Source organism: Euprymna scolopes, chromosome 8 (genome assembly GCF_053919585.1).
Source record: "Euprymna scolopes isolate OS-2025 chromosome 8, ASM5391958v1, whole genome shotgun sequence".
Taxonomy (NCBI): domain Eukaryota; kingdom Metazoa; phylum Mollusca; class Cephalopoda; order Sepiida; family Sepiolidae; genus Euprymna; species Euprymna scolopes.
Window position 1 is genome coordinate 95655567 of NC_136489.1, and position 20149 is coordinate 95675715.

The 20149-nt window shown below is 34.0% G+C and overlaps 1 protein-coding gene across 1 annotated transcript in view; it reads right to left on the bottom strand.

Annotated features, from left to right (window-relative positions):
• The window catches only part of LOC145283659 (protein SERAC1-like), a 65152-nt gene extending 46091 nt beyond the window's left edge, over window positions 1-19061 (bottom strand). The window contains exons 1-3 of the mRNA XM_080132657.1: window positions 18912-19061; window positions 4166-4338; window positions 2140-2167 (exon numbers count right to left, since the gene is read on the bottom strand). Coding sequence (XP_079988783.1) covers window positions 2140-2167; window positions 4166-4313 — 176 coding nt within the window. The 5' untranslated portion in view covers window positions 4314-4338; window positions 18912-19061. The remainder of the gene's footprint in view (window positions 1-2139; window positions 2168-4165; window positions 4339-18911) is intronic.
• Between the last annotated feature and the right edge of the window lie 1088 nt (window positions 19062-20149).

A 20149-nucleotide genomic window follows, 5' to 3' on the forward strand; every position in this document is an offset into this window, starting at 1 on the left:
TAGAATATTTTAAAGAGGGTTTTAAGGAAGAGGGCATAATCTAGTCACAACTTCTCATTTGTAAGTTCATATATTTTGGATTTGCATTGAATTTGATCGATAGTCATTAGACACCAATTAAACAATATTCACTGAATTTCAGTTTTTTTCTTAAGATTCCTTAAACTTAAGCATAATGTAAAGACCTTCATGCCAGACCTCATCAAAGGCTTTTGATACATCAAAGGTAACCACCATAACTTAACCAGTCTTTCCAGCATATGGTATTGTTACAAAGTGCGGACACGTGTATACCAGCAACAGCTAACGTATGCAAATACCGAAAAATGTGTGAAGTAACTTCACAGCAAGGAAGAAGTAAATAAAAATATTATTAAAAAAAATAGAAGAAAAACGTGGACCCTTGAGGTTAGAGATGGACAAAGAGATAGACATATGACACCCATGGGCTGAGAGCGACAAGAAAAGATGCGTCCTTAACATGGTCGGACAAAAACAAAGTACCATGTTTTGACAAGCTTCTGGGTTTGACTGTTACTCCTGATCTGAAATGGAAGACGTACATCAAGTCTGCTGCTAAGGTCACTGGGAAAATGGTGGGATCCTTCTTCCACTCTAGAAGATATCTGACTACTGATGCAATTCTCTATAAAAGCCAAGTACATCCAAGGATGGAGTACTGCTGCCACATCTGAGCAGAAGCTGCTAAAAACAGCCCATCCTGCCTTGACAGAGTACAAAATAGACTTCGTGGCTTAGTGGAAGATGCCCTTTTCTCTTCCCTGCAACCTCTCTCCCACAGAAGAGATGTTGCGAGCCTGTCTTTTTTTTTTATCATTATTTCCATGGCAAATGCTCATCTGAGCTCCAATCTCTGGCCCCCCCCTCACCAATCTTTCACAATAAACACCCGTCTAACTGAAACCACTGTCAATAATTTTCCCCACTCTTTATCTGTGCCTAAATCAAAACGTAGATACCATGAACAAAACTTCTTTCTTAGAACTGCACACCTGTGGAACTCTCTTCCGCTTGCCTGTTTCCCACCTGACTACAACTTGGATGTCTTCAAGTCCAACATAAACAAATTTCTGATGAACCGCCCCCTTAAGGAAGACACTTTATCAAATCTCCAATACTAACGATTACTATGACACTATCCCATTGATTACTGTACACACAATAACTCTTATCCTCAAGTGGCTTCCGGGCCTTGATAAGTGGTGACCTTAGATGTAAAAAAAAAAAAATGTTCGACATGGCAGAGTCTTGTTAAGCATATTGGCGTACAAGAAGACTTTTGAACATGAGACAAAGCATTATTTTAGAAGAACCTGTGAATAAATATCTGTTGTTTCAACTGGAAACAAAGGGAGTTGAATTCTTTCCTTGTCTTTGTGACCTTGCGATGGTGTCTACATGTTAACATGTATAACGTTACAGAATATGCATGCAGAGATGATCGTCAAGATATCTGGTGTAAAACAGGCTTGCCTAAATCCATAAAAGAAAGAATTATTTATTAATTGATGTCTAATACTTACTGTCAGAATTTTACCAAAATAGATGGTTTTTGAATTTCCGCAAAGGGACTGCACACCCTTTTTTTTACTTCATTTCATTATAATCCATATTTAAACTTCTTATGATGAGAAGCAGTTAACTAGTTTAAATGTAAATCCTGTACATACAAACATATAAACAAACATAACTTTATATAGAGATGTGTATGTATGTGTGTTCATCAGATTTAAGTATGTTAGAAAAATCAAAGTATAAAAGCATGAAACATATATTATGTTTAAATACAGAAAAAAAAAAAATCAGCAAATATAAAAGTAATTCAAACACCTGAAGAAGGCCAGAAGATACATCAACAAAAATTTAGTAAAATTAAAAAAAAAACAAAAAAAAAATGAATGCTGATGAGGACAATAGAAGTATGTAATTACAGTAATATTTTAATCCAGTTCACAGATATCATTCTTCAGATAGTTAACAACTCTAATTTGCAGTAAATGTTTAAAATACTAACAATGCTTCAATAAAACAAATATGTTGAAACTACACATCTTCCTTAGTATTTAAAAATATTTGCAAATAACAAAAGAATCAAGGAGAAATATACTGCTTACTTACCAGAGGAATATGGAGCCGATTGCAATGCCTGAATAAGTAAATGAAAAATCATTTTATTAAAAATAAAAATAAAGAAACAAAGAAACAATTCTTTAGTATCATCATATTCAGTTTAACATTTATTTACTTTTTGTTTAATTTTACTTCAGAAATCGCATAAATCAAAGCAGAACCCTTCCACTTGATCTTTATCTGAGATACATAGATAATTGAATATTTCATTAAAGTTCTCCTTTACTTCTAAAACACAAAGTTAGTAAAGAAGTTGAGAACATAATTTTTTTCTCCCCAAGTAACCATTTAAATATGTTATAGTATATCTTTCTTGTGATCTCTTGGTCTTACTGGATTCCAGGACAAGAATTCATCTAGTCTAATGGAGTATCCAGCTTTGTGCTGTTATTTGAGGTAACATCACTTAGAGAAGGTATACCATTTCTAGGAAAAACCAGTGACCGAGGAGATCCTTTTTCGGCCGCAGATATGTCATTTTGAACATTTAGTCAGGGTTGACTTGTAGGGAAAAGTATTGTCATGTCAGGTTGTCCTGACAAACCTCTATATAGAAAGACACTCAAGGATAGAGTTTAGTAGGCATTCAAGCTCTCTCCAGTAGGCATTCTTACATGCTAATGTGCGTTATAAAATATTTAACTGCTTTCAGGTGGATTTGAACCATCAACCTTTTGGTTAATAACTAAACATGTTAATCACAGAAATACAGATATGATAATAACAAATTTATTTGAATGAATGTCCATCTGTACAATGGTTCAAAATCTTAATCCCATAATTGAGCATTTTTCGTCAACATTCAAACTCCTTTTCAGTTGACTAAGTTTAACGTAAAATGATCCCCCACCTTTTACTCAAAAATCCAAAAAAGCATTTGTAAACAGGATTATTTTGGTAATACACCGGTCAAAATATCAAGTTCGGAGGGTGGGATTTGGACTATTTGATGTTAAATTTACGTACTCCTCTGTTAAATTTTTTTTTTTTTTTTTTTTTTTTGGAATATTTTGAGATGAAGTTGAAATGTGGTGAAACAACAACTATGAAGATGAGGATAGCAGTTCACAAAAAAAATGAATCCTTTGTTAAGGTATTTTTTTATTTTTTATATAATCTGAACATTTGGTGCTCAATCAATAACAATCCATCCAAAGATTATTTTGTTTGAAATTCAAAAACAAAATTTTTTAATCAATTTCATTCTATCAACAAGAACACAAGACCACCGTGAGACTGCATACCTCTACATAGTGGAGCATTTCTGGTTGCCATGGAAACGCTGCTAACTCAAAGACTATTTATCTGATCAGATTGAAATGTTGCATGGTGCTTATTATTATCAAAGCGCATCAGCACATTGACAAAATTTCAACTACTGATTTTTCCAAATTTGATGTACAACATCAAATTTGGAAAAACTAGTAGTTGAAATTCTATCAAAATTTCAACTATGAACTTTTCTAGATTAATATCAAGGTTATATAAGATGCAAGACTTCATTAGCTATAATATACGCCAAGTAGTGAGTCTACACAATAACCAGAATTGAAATTATCATCAATAGTTTGAATTAAATCTTTTTGCTGACCATGACCCTAACCTAGATATCCTAAACCTAAATCAGTTCTAAGTTAGACTATGACTGCTGATTTTGACCAAGTTTGTTGTCAACTGGTCAAGCAATGTGAATATTGCAAACAAACAGTGACAAACTGACCAACAAACTTGTCCGAAAACATAACTACAATATGGTTATCTTTAAGTCTAACGTAAACAAGTTCTTGATGAGCCGCTCCACTTGTTAACAAATTTACTGAATTTCCATTACTAACGATTACTATATTGTCCAATTTCTAGTGTACACTCTTTAACCCTTATCCTCGAGTGGCCTCTTGGCCTTGATAAGTGGTGATACCTATGTAAAAAACAAAAATAAATAAAAAATAAAAAAAAAATAAAAACATAACCTCCTTGATGATGGTAATGATTTCTATTAACAAATGTTACTCACCAAATTTTTGAACCTTGGAACGGAAATTGGTTTTCTTTTGCCAACGTTGAAACCAGTGTGAGGAATTCCGGGCATAGACAAATGCACTCTTTCTGTGCCATTTACACACTGTTCTTGGAGAAATAGCAGGACTAGCAGAAACAGGCATTGGGCACCGTCACCAATCAGATACACTTAAAAATAAAAAAATAAAGAAAGAGGAATGGTAAAACAGAAACTCTACTGAATCCAATCGAGTGTTTTTCAGTTTTTATTTTTAAAATTACGTAAAAACAAAAAGCTTTTTAAGAAAATAAGATTTATAAAACATAGTCAAACAATGTTTCAGTTAACAAAATAAATGACACATATTTTTGAACTCGGTATAGGGAAATGTGAACGAGAAAAAAAAAAAAGCTTTAAGCGGTTATGGTAAAAATATACTTGTAATTTACCTCTGTAATATTCCTGCATTTAATAGTAATCTGATCTTTAAATCAACCGAATAAGAAAAATGATTTTTGTTTTAATTTAACCGCTCATAAAAAAATTCTAATTATTTGTTTTGAGCCAAGTAAATAATACAAAGTACAAGACAAAATATAAAAAAAAATCTTTTAACTCTGTTTAAATGCAAAAGCTTACTGAAATAAATGTTTTAAAAAATACAGTCGTGCCAAAAAGAAAGTCCGCACTTGTCATTTTTTCAAAAACCGCGAATTTAAACTACATTGAATGTAAGGTAACTATTTAAACAACCTACATCTCTTTTGATTTGCCTTTTATTCCTCTATAATTTTACCTGTTCATTTTTTTTTTTTTTTTTTTTTTTTTTTTTTACAAAGGCATCACCACATTATCAAGGCCCAGAGGCCACTCAAGGATAAGGGTTATTTGACTTTTAATTGAAGTATCCTAGTGTTGATATCAATTTAAAACATTAACTTCAAATCGAGAAGGCAAAAAGAAGCTCTGCATAAACAAATGAGTTTAAAACCAGCTTAGTATATCCATACAGTGATACTGGCGTGACAAGTTTTTGGAAGCAGTGTCGAATTTTGAGAAGTGAAATTTGACAGCAGGGGGTCGATTCAACCCTGAAAATTAAACAGTTGACACTTAATTGTTTTAACCACACAACATTTTCTATGACTTCAGGAATAACTTATACAATATGGAGGAGTAAAAGCCCAGAATAACACTTTGACCCATCCTTACATTATCAGGCAGAGGTATGCAGTCTCATGACTGATTTGCAGTTTTTGTGTATTTATCCGGTGTTGTCCGGCTAGATATTTTCCAGTGGAGAGTTTACAGGAAAATAATTAAAAAATAACTGCGCCTTTTGGCTAGAAACAAAGTGTAGTAGCATCTCTTCTGATACTACTAGACTTCATTTTCTGTTTTTGATCGGTGAAGGAGAAATCCTTCAATACAAAGCATTTAATTTTGTCCATTTTTGGAGAGTTGGGTTTTCTGCACATTTAAAACCGACCTTGTGCGATAATAAGCAAATAGGAACAATTACCTTTACCATTTTTTAAAAAATTGTTGATTTTAATAAATTGATACAGTAGAACCCTGGGATACAGTGGCCCTAGGATACGTTTTTTTTAGGTTATGATGTGAAATATGATGTTTTTCCAGCCCCTGATTACAATATTTGTCCCGCCTTACAGCATTATTTCTAATGTTATTTGATTGAATACATATGTATTATATACTGTACAATATTTTGTTACTAATTTTTAATGCTGTATCCCGGGGTTCTACTGTAGTAATTAAAAAAATAAGTTAATGTGTATTTATCAAAGTTACATATAGGCAAGAAACACATGAAGACACATCAGATCTTGTTGCATAGTTTTATTAATAGAGAATTAAGAGTTGCAAATTTTTGTAGTTGGCAAATCAAATCTAGCAGACGGCAATTTCAATATGATTTAATCTAACAGAGTTATCTTTTCTTGCCAAGTTAGATTTGTAAACATTTGAAATAGTAGCAATACAAAGTTTTTCTCAACAAAAATTTTAATGTTTAAAAATCTTAAATAAAATTTTGAAAAACTACTTGAAATATTACTTTTACACGATAACAAAAGCCTGCATAACATAAATTTAAAATCATATTTACTGTAGTTATTTAGGATTGCCATCCCAAGATGCACCAAAATACAATTTAAGGCTAACAATTAATGTTATTCAATTTTCAATATGACATACTGTCAAGGTGAATTCCTATTTCAGGCACTCAAATTATTGAGAGTGAAATGGGTGTCGACTATTTGGGTGCCACTAGACCCCCCCCTCCCTCATGATGAAACTCTTGTAACAGAGCGTATATGAATGAGAGTGTGTGAAAATATCAGGAGCAGCTGAAGGATAGATGGTTAATGAAATATTGGTGGCAGCAGCAGCCATCAGCCATTAAAGCACGTATGCAAATTAGCATGTGCGAGCTTGTGTCACAAGAAAAGAAAGAAAAGGACAGCATATGGTCGAAAAGAGGCAGGATGGACGTGTGAAAGCCAAAAAAAAAAAAAAAAAAAGCGCTAGCTGGCACTGGCATGGGGTAACAGCAACAGAGACTTTTAAGAAAAGCATGTGTGCATGTGCAAAGAGACTTGGAAAAATAATGAAATGTGTTGCTTTGGAAAACCCATGAATAAAAGCATTTCATTTGCACTTTTAAAAAAATTGCTGAGTCAGATTTTTATTTATTTCCTTTGTTTGTTTCTTTCTGTGATGGTACCTACATTACACTCTTAAACACAGAATTTGCTTGGAAATGCTACACTGTGCAAGTGCCAAAATTAAATCCCCCCCCCCCCCTAAAAAAAAAAAAAAAAAAAAACTTGGAAAAAATAAACAAAATTTGTTTGGAATGTTAATCTACACAAGAAAAACACACAAGTTTCTGAGATGTGTTCAGAAAAAAAACTTCATGGGACATGAAGCTGCAAATTTCAAAACAAGGCTTCTTTCTCAACAAAAACCTGCTGCCATCTTGATTCAAATTTGCTTGTAAAACTGAATTTTTAAGATCAAATAAAAAGCATTAAAGCTACTTAAACACACACACAAAATGAGCCAGGTACACATAAAAGAAACTATTATTGGCTGAGATACATTTATTTATGTATTGTATATTTATTTTTTTCATGCTGTTATAGTCATTGCTAAGATCTCATTCCAATTTATTGTTCTAGTCAAACCTGACATAACAAAAAATTGATGGAGCCTTTTTGAAGTTATAACAGTAGTAGTGTCAACAAAATTGGCAGCAAGAGCAGCAACAAAAATTAGCAAGAGCAGAAAAAACGATTTCTGCAAAAATAATCAATTCTGATTGGTTGAAAACCTAGAGCTTGATTGGTTGTTGTGAACTGACTTCAACCAGCTGTGGGAGCTAGGAATTTGCCAAATTTCTAAATAGAAGGCAGATCACAAGCTTACTCAGTAGAGAGATTCGGAAGAGCAGCAATGCTGCCTAACAAATCCTTGTCATTCAAAACCACAACTCACATAAGGGAACTATCAATTTGACCTTGACTGCGGAGTCAAAGGTTCTCGACAACTCACTTGCTGTTGTCACCATCTTGATAATCTTCACGTGGTCAACACTGCCCTAATATCGTTTCACACAATAATGTCTACGCGAACAACTTCACTCCAATTATCTTCACAAGGGACTCATACCTCTAATAACAATCTTTCCTCACAAACAACTTCCTTTAAAGTTCAATAAATGATTGAATTAGTCAAAAGGTTCATCCTGTGTTTTGCCTATTTTTTGTGTCGATTGGTGATATTTTAAATCAACATATTTCAATTGAAAACATAAGTACTTAAGTGTTATGCTAAAATTAGTATAAATTCCAAAATTTACATAAAATGAGCCGGTAGAACACATGGTAGATGTATTTTTACCCCCCCCCCCCAAAAAAAAAACAAAGAACAAATACAAAAACATTTACAATTATGTTCTGGCATATTGTGTTAAAAAATGGTGAACCTTGTGAGAAATTACACAAATTGAATTGTGTCTCCTCATTGGTTGATTAATTCAGTACATTGTTATTAAAACAGCCTTTCTCATTAGTTGAATTCAAATATTAATCTGCATAAGCGCAGGCCCTTTTCAACTGAAAAATCAATTCTGGAAAAAATATTGAACAAGCCGAACTCACATTATTTCTCTTAATTAATTTAAGAACCTTTGGCACTCAAATGTTCCTGGTACCTTTGAGACAATTTAACCTCCTAAGTTAGGTATTTCTTTCTTGATATAATATCATTATTTCCGTTACTAAAGATTGTTGAATTCTGGTTAATTAAAACCTTAACGGATGTGTCTGAAATTACTAATCAAACGTATCAAAAGAATTGCATTTCAAAACAAGGATAATTTTTAATCTTCATAAAAGATTTTTCACTACTACTTTGTCCAGAAATCAAGCTTTAGTAGAGCCGCAAAATCATGCAAGATATTTTGCAAATAAAAGAAACGACCTGTTACTCCACCATCAGGTAAGTACACCTTTCAAGTCTTGTGTTTTGGTTTTTCACTCTCTGCCAAAGTTCTAAGCTTTGCGGGAATAAATTTCTGACATAGCTAAAATATGCAAAATATGATAATTACTTATTTAAAATTTTTCCCTATAATAGCAAGATATGTCATTTACTTATTAAGTGGCTTCTTGCGCCATTTTGAATTAACTTTAATTGCATGTATGATATTTACTTATTTAAAATTTGCCTTTTAATTACCGGACCCCCCCCCCCCAATCTTCCAGGTTTAAAATTGTAAATAAATTATATAAATTCCTTCTGTGTTTAATTTAATTTTGATTTTTCGGTGAAGCATTATCGCTAAACATGAGGTTTAAGTTTACTTTGCATGTAATTGCCACCGCATGGCTTCTTGTGCCATTTTGAAAAAGAGATTTTCTTTTTTTTCTTCACAAACATTTATTGCAAACCATAGTTGCCTGTATTTGAATACTTCTTCGAAGAATAAAGATTATTTTCTCTTACAGAAGAAAAAAAGATTTTTTCAATTCTTAATTTAATTGCTTTGCCTATTCAAAAATAAAATAATTTTGTTGATATTTTGAGAAGGAATAAATTTTATTCTCTCCTTTTAATTTTATTCTCTTTTATTTCATCTTGTGGATACTGCCTGGTCTTGTTTAGTCAAAGGTCCTTTACAATTTCCTTTCTTCCTTTTCCACTTTAATTTTGTTGTTATTATCAACTTGGTAAACAACTGTATGTGCACATAAATTTACATTCGATTAGATGACTTAATTGATCAGATTATTTAAAAATCTTTCCAGGACGAGAGGCTAATGCTTTGTCATGATTCTGAACAATTTTCTTACAACATTAGGGAAGAATTGAATGCATTAAAATCTGACCATGAGAGCCGTGATTTTAAAAACCCAGTTTCACTTCAGCCTTTAAGGTTGGACTTGGAATGCCCAAACTTTAGTGGGTCTCTCTCAGCCAACAAATTTGAATTTAGAACCTTCCTGAGAAGGGTTGAATTTTGCACTATCAATTTAGAGAAAGCGGATAAATTGCTTCTCCTCAAATCCAAGTTGAAAGGGATGTTTCCTCTGATAATTATACAGTAGCTTGGATTGTTTGTAGGAAAAATTCCTGAATCCTTCTCTTATCAAGGATCGGATTTTGGAGGAAATTATTCCTCAGGCAGTGCAGATAATGGAATTTGAAGAACTTAAGACCTCTGTAGAACAAGTAAAACTAAATTGGACAAATGTTTTGGAACAGATTTTTTCACAGAAAACTCTACTTCTGGTATAATGCTGACTCACATCCTGTTCTGCAAATTCCCAATGAACGTCAGAAAGGAATTAATGTTGAGAAAGAAGGAGAGCTATCCTTCATTCTCATCTTTTATGCCCAATTATTTTGGCATAATAGACTTTTTACAGGCAGTGCCTTTGGATATAAAGAAGAGTTGCCTGCCAAAACCGCCAATTTTTTGTTCTTCATCATCAGAAGTTAAACCCAATATGGCAGTGGCTATAAGACTGTTAATCATAAAAAGCATATGGATGCCTTAAAACTTCATACTAATACTAGTGAACATTCTAAATTAGCAGATTATACAGTTAAGGACTGCTTTGAATATTCTTCTTATGACTCAAAGGTTCAACAAGCCAAGGAGCTTTGAATCTGTACTAAGTGTCTTAGTAATCATTTAGATCAGGATTGCTACTTGTGGGTTGAAAACTTACTTCTCTGCCATGTGTCCAAAGATCTCAAAATCTTTTGTGGGAAGGACTACTTTATCTGATGAGGATAATTGCATATTTCCAGTTATTAAAACGTCTATGAGGGGTAAAGGACCTCCAGTTTCCTTCCATTGTATTTTGAACACTGGAAAATCTTTTTTCTCTCACGCCATTTTACAAAAATTGTGTTCTCGGAAAAATTAGTACCTAAACCCGTAGTAATGCCTGTCAACACCTTCATAGGTACGAGATCCATGGACCTCCTGAAACTCAGTGTCTCCCTAAAATTAGGATCACAAAACCCCTTTCTCTTTTGCTGCCCTATTCACGGACAGTCTCAACTTAAAATTTCAAGTGAACAGATTTGATGAAATTACCTCTAATATTACAAAAGCAGGTCTTCACCTCTGTCATGACTATAAAGATTTAAACGGCACCATGCTTCATGGCTTGGACTTGACCCAGCAGATAAAAACTTTCTGTTTAGTTAAATACCTCAATGGGACGGCATGGAAAATTTCTTATAGAATTATCCATTTGGTAATGGGTATAATTTTTTGACACTTAAATCTAATAAGGAAACTCTGCTGTCAATTTGCCGCAAATTGACAACAATATCCTCCAAAAGGACATAGTTATTCTTCCTAAAGACTAATAGCAGGTTTAGCAGTTGTGCTGTCAAGTTTACTCCAGCATACACTGCATCATTAATTGAAACACCTCTACCACCACTTCAAGGAACAATTAAAAATGGGGTAGATTTTTGTTGTTACACCAAAGCCCTCCTTAATAATGGGCCTGTGAGGGATCCAACAATTAGCAACTAGGCTAATTTCCTTGACTCATTCCTGACTTGATTTGAATGGAAATTTTCTACCTCTTTTGCTAACATTCGACACTAGGTGGCGCATTTATTAGTATGACTATTTAAAAAGTATACTAAAATGAAACAGTGTCAGCATTTTTTTTTTTTCAAAAGAATGTGGGAAAATATTAATTCAAAATTGGAGAATGCATTTATTTTGAGAAAAAAATTAGCAAGCAAAGCTTCATGGTCTACAAAGAAAAAAATATTTCTTCACTTCTTTTTCTCCCTTACTTTCCCTCTTTTCTCTGTATGATGTAACCACCTAGAGGAGAGATATTGCTCCCCATTGGGAAGATTATGATCGCCTAAAACCCTGAGTAAGACCGGGTAAATATGCTGAGATTGTCTGTTAAACGTTGATTGAATCCTGGACAGCAGCGAGTAACCTATCAAAGGGGATGGATTTATTGTGTTTTTGTAAAACAGATATATATTTGTTTGAGAAATATAGCAGGAAATATCAGATTAATGTGGAATGAAGTTATACATTCGTTCGGCCTGGCGAACACCTGCTCAGACTGTGTGGCTTTCTGAGTGTGAAAGGTGAAAATGCTGCTGTGAATAGAATTAAGGTTTGATCCCAGACTTGCAGGCTATGGAAGGCCTGCCAAGGTGCACACATGCAAAAGATTTGGGGATTCCTCAAAGGACGTGTTAAGTTCTGATTGGTCCCAATGTGAGCGGATGCCCGAGCTGAGATTAGCAAAGCAGATCAGATCGAAGCCGAATCTTGAGAGAACCACATGCTCCCCCAAGAACTGCCAACCCCTCTATCCATCTTGGCCACTATCGTGGAGATGAAGAATAAGATTTTGGACTGTTTCTCTGGTGTAATTGAACTGGACAACTGTATATATGTAAAAACCTGTAACTTTCGTGAATTAACTTTTAAGTAGACTAGAACCTCTCTGAGTTTGTCTTCCTTTTTGGCTTGCATAAGAAGCTAATTGATTTTTCAGCGGAAATCGACACAAAGCCTGTGACGCTAAGAATTTTGTTAAGCGCTTCCAGAAAAAGACGATCGTTGGCCATTGCAGTTTCAACAGGGTCAGAAGTCATCTGCTGACCCAAGGTGAGAGTCTTATACTGCTCTAACCAAGTCCGTCGACCTATTCGACAAAACCTAAAACTCCATCATGAAAGTCTCAAAAAAGAATACACAATTAAACCCAGAACTCCAAATTAGAGAAGGCTTTACATGTGGTAGGGACATCTCCAGAAATGACCCTAAATTGCCCTATATATGCTTCTGGGTTGCACTTGCTCACACCACTGCATTTATATTTGCCCTCTGTTGCCCCCATAACAGCAGAGTTACTATCTTTGAGAGCATATCACGAACCCACCTATATGCCCAACACTTATGGTCAAAACAGAGTTTTTCTCACAACTTGCCCGGAGTTATGTTCATCTTCTGTTCTGTCTCCATGGGGATCTTTCGACCACTCAGTTGTCTCAGTTAAGAGAAAAACAAAATCTAATAAATTCTCTGACATGCCTCTCCATTGTACAGTATATTGATACTCTATGGCTGACTGGGATAGCTTTCATACATTTACAAGAGATTTACCTCTGCGTTCCATGTTTAAAAAGAAAGTATCTTCTCCAGAATTACTATTTCCATTGCTATCAACGTAATAGATGTACTGAGACTAAAACCGCACTGTGGGCTCAGATCGCTGATTTGTGGAAATAGAGACAATGGCAAGTCTTTAGCTAGTGGTTGAGGGTTTTTTTTAAAGTAAAACGACGAGTCAAATACAGAAAAACTAAAATATTTAAAAAATGGGAGTGTTTAGGGCACAAAAACTTCCATTCGGAATTTTACTCACAAAAGTGCAAATTGGATATTTGGACATATCTTAGTGGAAAGTTAATAACATCAATTAACTGTTCAATTAGTGATGGTTTTCTTGAAAGGAATTGCAAATAATTACGGATGTCTTTATTGTTGGACTCCAAACATTCCACCGACATGTTTCCTAATTCATAGCCATCAACTCAACTAAATGTTGAATTATTCCATAAAGTAATTTAGCTTCACCCATTTAAAATGATCACACATATTCCTTATTGTACTTTGAAAACACACTATGTGACATACAAATATCTGTGTATGATGTTGCCAAGCTAATCAAAAACCTTGATTCCAGTAAAGCAACTGGCCCTGATGACATTCCTATTATATTTCTGAAAAAGCTTTAACCAGAACTAACTCCCATACTTACAAAGCTATTTAAGCATTGTCTTAAGGAAGAATGGCTTCCCAACACCCTGGAAAACCTCATCAGTATGTCCCGTATTAAAAAATTCAGGTGATTGGTCATCTCCCTCTCAATACAGACCAATGAGTCTCCTGTGTGTCATCAGTAAGCTGGAATCTGTGTTAAATAGAGAAGTAGTCAACCATCTCAGCAAAAATAACTTCTTCAGTGATATGCAATATGGTTTCCATTCTGCTAGATCAATAGCAGATATGCTAACAGTTGTATCTCATAAGATTAGCGAATCTCTCAATGGAGGCTTCCTTTCTAGGGCTATTGCTTTTGACATATCAAAAGCCTTTGATAGGGTATGGCATAAAGGTCTACTCCACAAAATCTACAGCTACATTATAGCTGGAAATGTCTTTTCAATTATTAAATCATTTCTCTCTGATGGGTTAATAAGAATAGTGGTTGATGGGCAGAAATCAAAAGCTCATACAATTAATGCTAGTCCATACAGGGTCCATCTTGGGCCCAACTCTCTTTCTGATCTACATCAATGATCTCCCAAATCACATCCTATGATCATTCATAGACATTTACGCTGACAACACTACCATCTATGGCAACACTTCAAAAGGCCGTAAACTACCAAGTTCTCTATGATTCTCTCTCCTCTGATCTTAATCACAGTGCAATGGAGAAAGAGGTGGCTGGTTAATTTTAATGCATCTAAAACTGAGCTGCTATCTTTACATCATCAACACTGATCCCCGTCTGGCATTAATTGAAATGAATGGCTCTCATCTTGACGAGACTACATGTTTTGACAAGCTTCTGTGATCATTACTTATGGTCTGAAATGGAACATATACATCAAATCTGTTGCCAAGGTTGCTGAGAACATGGTGGGATCATTCTACCACTCCAGTAGATATCTCACTGCTGATGCAATTCTCTACCTGCATAAGAGTCAAGTACATTCAAGGATGGAGTACTGTTGCCACATCTGAGCAGGAGCTGCTAGAAAGACCTTATCCTGTCTTGACAGAGTTCAAAATAGGCTGTAGCCTAGAGAGCGATGCCCTTTTCTCACCTTAGCAACCTCTTTCCTCAATCATTTTTGGCTTCAATGCCAGCCCCTTCATTTTGAGCTACATACTCATGTTTCATGCAGAAAGATATAAATCAGATATATTTTCTTCTGTAATTACTAACAATTTTTATGTTGACAATTTAGTCACTACTAGTTGTGATTATGACTCACTCCTTTCAGTTTATTGTACTGTTCGTGATGACAGATTGATGGATGCAGGATTTGAACTTCGATCTTGTAACTCCAACTGTACAGACTTGCAAAAGAAGATGATTGAAGACATCTATTACCTCCACTCTTCTCACCTATGAAAAGGTGCTGGGGTACCGTTATTTTCCTTGACTAGATACTGTTGGACTTGCCCCTACTGTGATAGGCACTGATCAAAAAGCAAGGGATTTTGTCTCAAATTTCCAGTATATATGATCCTTTATCCTTGCTGCTTCCAGTTACCATTCAAGGCAAAGTCCTTGTTAGTCAACTCTGGAAAGGCAATTCAGGAGATCCTTGAAAATTTTACAGCCCTGGCAAACTCTTGTTAAGGAGTTAATAAGCTATGTGATTTTGAGTTCCCCAAATGTGTGACAATGGAGAACTCCGTGCCTGAGTTTATATGCTTCTGTGATGCATCTAAACTTGCATATGGGTTCTCCCTGTATGTAAAACAAGGGACACAATGCTTCCTGTTGTTCGTTAAGGCGAAGGTGGCTCCCATTAAATGGAAAACCCTTCCTACCTTAGAACTTATAGCTGTCTATCTTGCTCTTAAAGTTGTTCCCAATGTTTTGAAGGCTTTGAAGCCTATCAATATCCTTTCCATTTTCTTTGTATTTGATGCCCAAGTGGCCCTATCTTGGGTTGTAAATAGAAAAGGGACTAAGAAACATTTTTGTGGAGAATCGTGTACTGAACATAAAAAAAAGTATTAGAAGATGTTAACCTCAAACTGAATATCCTCCCTCAGTTCAAATATGGTCCTTGGTCTGAAAATCTTGCAGATTTGTTGACTAGAGGTCTTTCCGCCTCGAAGTTTGAGCAATTGTACAATTTTTGAGTACACAGCCCTGATTGGTTAAATCAGCATATCATCGACTGTGTCCCCCTTTGCCTTGTCTTAACAGCACTAACAAGAAAATTATATCCTGTATGTTCTCTAATGATTCCTGTACTGACGAGAATGGTTTATCAATAAATATTTCTGAATTCTCATTATTGACTAGGACAATCAATGTCCTTGAGAAATTTTTGCGGTTCTGTAATAAGTTTAGACATTGACACACCATAGAGCAAAACTCTATCTCACAGAAGAGATGTTGCGAGTTTGTCTCTGATGTATCGTTATTTTCATGGAAAGTGTTCGACTGAGCTATGGTCCCCTCTCGCCAAACTTTCACAAGAAACACTCGTCTAGCTGTAAACACTATCAATAATTCCCCCTACTCTTTATCTGTGCCTAAAACTAAACGTAGATTCCATGAACAAAGCTTCTTTCTTAGAACTGCACGCCTGTGGAATTGTCTTCCGTTTACCTGCTTTCCGGCTGACTACAATATGGTTGTGTTCAAGTCTAACGTAAATAAGTTCTTGATGAGCTGTTCCATATAAGTTACCAAATTTTCATTACTAATGATTACTATATTGTCCAATTTCTACTGTACACTCTTTAACCCTTATCCTTGAGTGGCCTCTTGGCCTTGATAATGTGGTGATGCCTATGTAAAAAAAAAAAAAAAAAAAAAAAGAAAAAACTGTTGTTCTTTTCCTGTATGCAGAGGGAAGAATTTCCCTAGGAGTTGGAATATTTAAACCAACCTTTTAATACAGTTATGCATCTAAGCATATCGGCTCTTGATTTGTTTATTGATAAGGATGGTCTTTTGCGGACTAAAGGATGTATACAGAATTCTAATATCCACCCTTTTGAAGTTAAATTTCTTATACTTTTAGGAAAACATCATCGTTTAACTGAATTGGTTATTAAAGAGGCACATTTAAATTGTTGCCATCTGGGAACCAATTGAACTCTTTCTAATTTGAAATTATCTGGTTTCTGGATTCCTCAAGGGAGGCAATCGGTAAATCTGTATAATTGTATTACTTATAAGAAAACCAATTCGTTGCCTCGGATTCTCAACTGCTCACTCATCAGACAAATTTTGTTCACTCATTTCAACAAGTGGGTATTGCCTGATCATTTTTTTGTTAAAATACAATGATGAAGACATGCAAATGTACATCTTGTTGTTCAGCTGCACGAGTCTATGTGCCATCCATCTGGAGCTATTACTGGATATGAGCACACGATCTTTTCCATTAGCATTTATTAGGTTTACCAACTTGTTTGGTATTCCTACGCATGTTTATACATACAATGCAAAGACCTTCTTAGTGTCTGGCATCATGTTATCTGAAATCTGTTTCGAACGAATTAAAAAAAAAAAAAGAAGAAATTAGGTCAACTTCAATTAGTCATCTTACTGTCCCTCTTTATTCGGCTTGGCAATGAGGTGCATGGGAGAGGATGATAAAAACAATCAAACAATGGTTGAAAAAATTAATAGGTAGAAAGAAAGTCGACTATTTTGACTTCTTAACTACCTTTTCCGATGTTGAAAAAGCGATCAACAACTGACCACTTAGATATATTACTGTTTCTGAAGGGGTTATAACCCACGTTTGTTGATCAATAACTATGGATCAGTAGCATTTGTGTCCTGATCCACCCAATAGAGCAAAACTTTTGCAATCTCTGGAATTGAGAAACAGGTATATTGAAAAATTCAGCACAATGAATACTTGTTGTCCTTAAGAGAGGTTGATACTAATATATTCTGCAATTGCCCTCAGAAGGTGTCGGCTGGATAAATCGTGTTAATTTAAATCTCCAACCTGACAACCTTTAATTTAAGTCAAGGATGATAAGTCAGTTTGGCATACTGAATTGGTCGCACAAATCTTCCACATTAAACCATATAATAAAACTCGCTAACTTCTATTTTTATTTATAATTATTATTCTACTGGATCATTTTTGGTAAATCTTTTGAGTTTATTCTTATTTAATCATGACACATAAGTACATAATAATGTTTTCACCCGAAATGCGTTGGCTTAAAAGATTGGTATTTTTTTTTTTTTAACTGCAATTAAGCATTCACTGTTAAATTAAAAAGTTTTCAGGTATGCTGAAAATGAATATCCCATTTAAATTTGGGGCAGGCAAGTAATTTTCTAGATATTCAGACTTATTATCCAATGTAATCCCCTGGTTTCACTGGTGGACATGTTTTTCCCTAACTGAACAAGCAGTAATGCGCATGCGTGTTACAAAACACCCTCTCCCCATGTTAAGAATGGCCACTAAAATTCATTAAGTAACACATTAGAAAAAAAAATGTCTTAATATCCAAAACACTACTTGTCTGCCTCAAATTTGAATGTGATATTTTTTCATCAGACCTGAAAACCTATAAAAATCGTTAATTTAAAGGTGAGTTTGGAGTTGCAATTAAAGTAAAAATTTACCAAATGGTTTAAGCAAAAATAAGTTGGGGGTTATAATACCTAAATAAGTTACGCAACTGAAATTGTCAAAGGTGCTAAAGAAAAAAACAAAAAAACAAAGAAGATTTACAGTTGTACTAAATTGAAATACTGAATTATTAAACAAACAAATACTATAAATAGAATAAATACTAACTTAAAAGATAATGTCGACGGAAACTAGTTATTCTAAATCGCTTAATCAGCAAATGATAAGCTTTCTGTTGAATATCGTCATTGAATAAAAGGAAAGAAAGAAGAGAAAAGGATAGAAATGACATAAATGGCACATGTCAATAGTAAAAAAAAAACGGTGAAGCATGAAAATGTCCCCAGTAAATGATAGATCGAGGAGATGACTCGGGTTCACGATATCGAAAATTAAAATATTAAAACTGAAAAATTAAGAAATATATATATATATAATTTCGTCTATTCATGTTATTTGTTATTGCGTAATCAAAAGAGGATACAATTTACAAGTAAACAACATTTCGGTTTTCCCGTCCATTTTTTTTTACGATCGAACCATATTGTTTTCATTTTGACCTTTGGTTTCGTTTCAATAGAGTGAAACGAGAAAATATCCTCATAAATGAAATAACTGCGCAATTGTTTGATCACAGGAAAAAATAAGCAAACAAAAAAATAGAAACTTAACTGCGACAAGAAATTAAAGATATTATTCTTCTCTTTTATTTAATATTTTCCAACAATAAGTTTACTTAACCAAACAAACGTATTCTCAGAGTTGTAAATGTCGCGCATAGTGTGCGTAGCATTTTACTTACCTCCATAACAAAGCAGACACAAATATAAAGGAACAATAATAATTATTGGGTTTACTTCATAACTCCAAGAAAGTAGAAGATATGAACCGCAATGACGAGAATGCACTTAAGACATGCTTGCGTAATATTTGAGTATAACTCTTCAGTCTTGAAAATGTAAAAGAACTGCAATGGTTCCCTGCCTTATTAACGCTACGCTATCTTATTTAGAAATTACTGGAGCTAACTAAAATACAAATAACTCGGTTAAATGCTTCATTATTAAATAATGAGTGTAGTACATTCTTAGTACAAAATGTGGGGGAATATTATTCTTCGCTAGTGTTATCACTAATCTTCATATTCATATAAAAGGACGTCCTGATCGGTAAATAAAAAAAAAAAAAAAAAATGGGAGGAAACATGAGGAAAAAAGAAAGAAACAAACAAAACGTCTCAAACTGGAAAGTTAAAAAAAAATAAAAGAAACCTATCAATCTGTACATAAAGAAGAACTAATAGTAATAATAAAAAAGAAAATTGTCATTATGGAAATAGAGTGCAAAATTTTCCTAAATCATTTTAGCTAATGACGTGCCGTAGGTGTATTTGGTTTGCTATTTGCTTTCTCCTTTACTCTAGACACTTGAAATGGTAACGTCCGGCAATTTTTGACTCGCTAACCTTCGCGTGGGAAGATGGATATATACAAATAAATACACACTTTTTTTTTTTTTTTTAATAGAGTGGAGGATATTTATTATTGGATGCCCGGATTCTATGTTAGTTCATCCAAATGGAAAAGGTTCTTTTTTATGCAAACAACGTAAAAACTTGACTTATTTTTAGATCTTAGAATGGGGGATATGCATTTAGCAAAAAATGATCGCCCAGTTCAGAACCAGATAATGTTTTTAGGGATATGTAACCAATTAAAAAAAAATCTTGTCCATTAAAAAAAAAAAAAAAAAAAAAAATTCGAAATCAATTGTGTCTATGCGTGTACTGGGGGAGGTATCTGAAACTATACATTAAAATATGTTATAAATAAAATAATTACTTTTTAATGGTCATAATGACTTATAATGGTTCAGTAGATTATAAATTGACTTTAAACGGTCTGATTACACCTACAATGCACACATTTTTATTCTTTTTTCATAATATATTTAGAAAAAAAATTTTGCGTTACCATTTCAACCTGGAGTTGGAGGTAGGCCGTTTTTTATGAGTTCTAAGTTAAAATTAAAATTAATTCT